This window comes from Corvus brachyrhynchos, unplaced genomic scaffold (genome assembly GCF_000691975.1).
Source record: "Corvus brachyrhynchos isolate BGI_N302 unplaced genomic scaffold, ASM69197v1 scaffold3, whole genome shotgun sequence".
Classification (NCBI taxonomy): domain Eukaryota; kingdom Metazoa; phylum Chordata; class Aves; order Passeriformes; family Corvidae; genus Corvus; species Corvus brachyrhynchos.
The window spans coordinates 11,461,323-11,466,049 of record NW_008237619.1 but is presented as its reverse complement, the minus strand read 5'-3'; the positions used below and the strand labels follow the sequence as shown (position 1 = coordinate 11,466,049).

The 4,727-nt window shown below is 41.6% G+C and overlaps 1 protein-coding gene and 1 long non-coding RNA gene across 2 annotated transcripts in view; one reads left to right on the top strand and one right to left on the bottom strand.

The window, feature by feature from the left end:
• LOC108446149 overlaps window positions 1-4,727 on the top strand; it is a 12,907-nt gene that overhangs the window by 613 nt on the left and 7,567 nt on the right. The window lies entirely within an intron of this gene.
• Window positions 601-4,727, bottom strand: part of TTF2 (transcription termination factor 2) — an 18,016-nt gene continuing 13,889 nt past the window's right edge. Inside the window, exons 18-22 of the mRNA XM_017731962.1 lie at window positions 4,277-4,335; window positions 3,228-3,381; window positions 3,038-3,120; window positions 1,981-2,055; window positions 601-1,230 (exon numbers count right to left, since the gene is read on the bottom strand). Coding sequence (XP_017587451.1) covers window positions 1,086-1,230; window positions 1,981-2,055; window positions 3,038-3,120; window positions 3,228-3,381; window positions 4,277-4,335 — 516 coding nt within the window. The 3' untranslated portion in view covers window positions 601-1,085. The remainder of the gene's footprint in view (window positions 1,231-1,980; window positions 2,056-3,037; window positions 3,121-3,227; window positions 3,382-4,276; window positions 4,336-4,727) is intronic.

Sequence of the window (4,727 nt, the reverse complement as noted above, 5' to 3'; positions counted from 1 at the left end):
TGCCGCGGCGGCCCGGAGGGCGCTGGCTCTAGCCCGCGAACAGAAAGGAGAGTGGTACCGGGGCAGGACAGCGGCCCAGCTGCCCCTTACAGCCTCCAGGCACTGGGTAAACGCCCCCGACAGACGTGCCTGAAACACCGCTTAGCAGCAGGAACCGCTGTTCTGTCACAGCCTCAGCGACCGTAGGTCAAGGCTATTCTCAGCCCTCCACCAGAGACCCAAGAATTTTGTGTTGCAAAGACCTGCTTACACCTGGACTGACAGTATTTAGAGTTTTGCTCAGTTCTGCGGATAACTGTGCAAACTGAAGTAACACCACTTATTTATTATTCCTTTAAAATAATTTGACTTTGAATGCCATTCACAGCACACTGTAGCAGTAATTTTGCCAGTTAATGAGATGGCATCTAGAGGTAGATGCTAGACCTTCAGAATTTCCTCAAAACTAATACTCAGGAAAAAAACCCCACAACAATTAGGAACTCAGGTTCTGTTTCATAGAAATATAACAGAAATCTACTTCCCTGCTTCAGTATGGATTTTGAGCAGGTATAAAAATGGTTCTTCACTTAAACAGAAAAAGTCCTCAAGAACAAAGGAGAAAGTGAAGTATTCTTTTAAGTCCTTCCTTACTTTTGTTACTTAAAATTCTAAAGTTTATATAGTTTTCTTATAGCATCGTGCTCAATTTTTTTTCTTCCTTCATGCCCATCCAACCTCACCACTCAACCTCTGAACTTTCCCGCCTCATGTCTGTCTCCCTTGCTCTTGTTTCACTTATGCCAGTGCATCTCCTGTCCTGAAAAGGAAAGTCTTCTAACTAGAAGGCATTCATACAAACAAGAAACAAGCACACTTTTGTTGCAAAACAATAAGCTTAACTTATAACTGTATTAATCTTTGGATACACGATCAAACATCAGTATTGAAACAAATTCTGGAAGTTGATAACTTTCCAGAACAGTTATAAAAATGTAGTTGTTTGTTCAAAATAAATGACCACCTCAAAACAGAAGTCTTATGTTGAAGGCTGCACAGTTACTTGTAGGTATAAATTACTTTCTGTTGGGTATTGCAAAAGATAATTAGATGCCAAAGAGAATTTTGAGGTCAGCCAGAGTGAGCTTCGTGAAGGTCTCTCCTTTGCCTGACAGAACCTGCTGGGCAAGACCTTTCTTCCTCTTCTGGAGTTGCAGGATCTTTTCTTCTACTGTTCCTTCACAGACAAACCTAAAAAGAAAAAATTAAAATCAAAAGACAAAAAGCCCCACCATCTCAAGTGCGACGAAAAAGTGTCAGTGTTATAAAAACACTTCCCCAGTAAATTCTGAAAGATTCATCTTACTTAGAAATTAATAATTAGCAAATTATGTGACTGACAAAACACACCTCTGAACAGAAACCAGCTGTCCTCATATCCAACTATGACAACATTTCAAATTTAAGTCTGATGCACTTCAGGACTCAAATCTGGTCATCTGAAGTAACAGTAATTCTGTGACAAAATCCTGTAAAGAATGATTGCTTGTTAACTGATGGGCACTTATTATACCAAAAACACTGTACCCAAAATAGCATTTTAGATTCCAGTCTTTGAATTTGCATTTATAGTAACTAAGTTAAATCTTTTAGTACTTAGTTACAGATGTTTTTTCTAAAAGTCAACTTTCCCACTTATTAGAACTCCACTCAATTAAGAGAGATGGTTTGGTGCCCAAACTGTTCTAAGGAATGAACAGGACATTGCCACTAATCCACAGGCTGAAAAACAAGAAACCCCTGCTAGCTGTCAGGACAGCAACATGCACGCAAGTGCCACACAGAACACATGAGAACGTTTTTATCTCAGTGCCCAAAGCTCAATGCCACTGTCAGACCTTGTGTCTAGCTCTAAGTAGAGCAACCAAGGACTCGTCTCACTGACTCAAGCCAGACAGTATGTAAGGAGCAGCTCCTCATTCTGCTAAGTAAAATGCTGACCTGTGTATCACAACATCCTTCTGCTGCCCCACACGGTAAATGCGGTCACATGCCTGGTCCTCCAGAGCAGGATTCCTGCAAGGTAAAAAGAAAAAAAAAATAGTTGCCTCATTTTCCTGCCTCCAGGGAATTCTGTTTTCTTCCTCTGTAGAACTAAAACTGCTCCCAGACTACCTTAGGTTTACCAGCTTGATGACCAGCATTCACCCTGACTGCATTTCCCTTTGCCCTAGGTAGAAGTATTCTACAACTCCACACAAAGCCAACTGCATGTCTGAGACCACCGGTCCATGTAGCCCCAAGTCTGGCCAACAGCTGGTACTCAGAGAAAGCTGAGTAGCTGGTGAGGAAAGAGAATGAAGCAGAAAGGCAAACCCCAGTGAAAGAGGCCATCACTCCAGAATATTTACAGAAGAAATGGGTCCATTTGACAAAATACTAGGAATACTTGTTGGTGACCAACTTCCATATTGTAGAAGCATCTCCTGAATGCTGCTACTCAGCAGCTGGTTTTGTATGAGGCTCATTAGGTTGCTTTTTAAGTTCTCATGAGTAATATTTAGTTGAAAAATTTTGAGACAACATAAATATCAGCAGCTGGCACACACTGTTTTCATATGTAAAACCCAAAGGTACTCTAGCTATGCCCAGTTACTGGCTATGCTCAACACAATCGATTTGTTTCAAGCCAAACTGCCTGTAGGCATTACTGCACCATATCCATGACTGCAAGAAATTAAGCCAGGGACTGCCAAGTCCCCAGTAGCCTTTTGTGATACAGAGCTGTGTACCTGTGCTTCTTTGCATTGCTGTTATGCTCTATTTTTTCTTGCCCCTACAGCACTGTATTTCATGGCACTGAGCACTGGACTGACAAATCAGTCTTGGTTGGAGGCTGTAGTAAAAACACTTTTCCACAACTAACCATTTGCCCCTACTATAAGCTAAACACTTCCCTCCTAACCCAGTTGCATCAGACATCACAATACAAGCAATGAGAAAGCAACCAGCATGCCCTAAATATCCTCTCCAAGATGGAATTTGTATTTCTCTTTACCAGTGCATGTCAAGGAGAAAGAGATGGTTTCCTCCAGTCAAGTTCAGGCCAATGCCTCCAGCCAGCAACGAGACCAACATTACCTTCAAAGGCCAAAGGAGAGTTAAGGAACCAGTTTACAGTCATGAAGTCAGACATCACAGCTGCTCATAGCAGCACTAGGGACTGTCTCCCTGCCCTGACTGCATACCTGAGGCCCTTTGGGATTGTTATTGAACTCTTCTACCACATCCATCCTCTGTTTGGGATTGACAGAACCGTCCACTGTGGCATATTTCAGCCCCAGGCGCTGCAGGTGCACAGCCACAACTTTGAGCATGCTCGTCCACTGAGAGACAACCACGCTGGAGGAGAGAACGGGGAGTTCACAACCAGCTCTCTGTGTACTGGAACAGTTTGGTCATTGCAGTGTCTCACCCAAGGGGCTACAACAATTCAGGCACCCTTCCCCACTGCAAACTGGAGCCCCTTCCCAATTCAGAAAGAGAGGCACCTGTAGGTGCCGTGGTAGAACCTGCTGTGGAAGGCTAATACCCAATAAACCTCACATAAATTTAATTTAATCTGTAACTTTCACCTCTGTTTTTGGATTTTACATTTCCACCTCCCAACCACAAATCTGAGTCACATCACTGAGCTTTTTCTGCAAAATGTAAAAATCAACAGCAACACCAAATTTAGATTCCCCATAGCCTCTCACTCCCCAATTTCTTGGACTAAACAGTTTGTGAGGCAATAATTTGTTTAATAGTGTCTTGAAAGGGAACAAAAGCAATGTTGGTTCTCCCATTATGAAGGGAATGCCTTTTTGGAAAAGGCTGGAAAAAAGCTTTCTACAAGTCTTCTGATCAATGCATTCCTTTATCTCTAACAGGTTCAGTTTTAATCTCTGCTTTAGTCCTCCATTTTTTTTGGGTTGTGGGGTGGGCAAATATTTCTCATCACAACCAAATTATTCCCAATCCTGTTTCTGGAGAATAGTCTTCCTGGGCCTCAAGGCCTGAGATTTCTCACACATTCCCTTATGTTTACACTTACCTGTATCCTAAACTCCCTTCTTTTATCTTAGACTTTTTTTTTTCCTCAACACTTGTGTTCAACTACTGCAGTACTGTCACCATTTTATCATACCGTGAGTTTTGTATTAAATTATTTTATTTTAAACTATTTCTGCTGTTGTCAAGAAACAGTGTGCTTCTCTCCATCACTATGTCTAAAGAAAAGGACACACTTGCCAACCTTTTCTGTGGCTCTGAGTGACTCTGAATAGCTTTCAATTCGGCCAAGAGTTGAGCTATCTGCAGGAAAAAAAAATCCAAAACATTAGTCTGTTTGCTCTCATAATCCAGCTCATGCTTGCATGTTCTTAATTAAAGTAGAAAGTGATTAAAACAGCTTTTCAACTGGAATTTCTTTTGTGCTTAGAGTCTGAAGAGATTTTAATAGTCATTGTTAAGAATACTACCACAGAAAACAGGGTCAGGACATCAAATCATACAAGCCTGTCTTACAGATTCCAGCCTTCCTATAAGAAGTTACTGCAACCTCTCCTCTTGTTGCCATCCCTTTTTCCTAGCTCTTCACAAACACCATGGTCTCACATGCAAGCTCTTCTGAACTTCTGTGAATCTGTTGTTTAAGATTTTCACTGACAGTTTTTCAGCAGTCACATTTTCACAACTTTATTAGA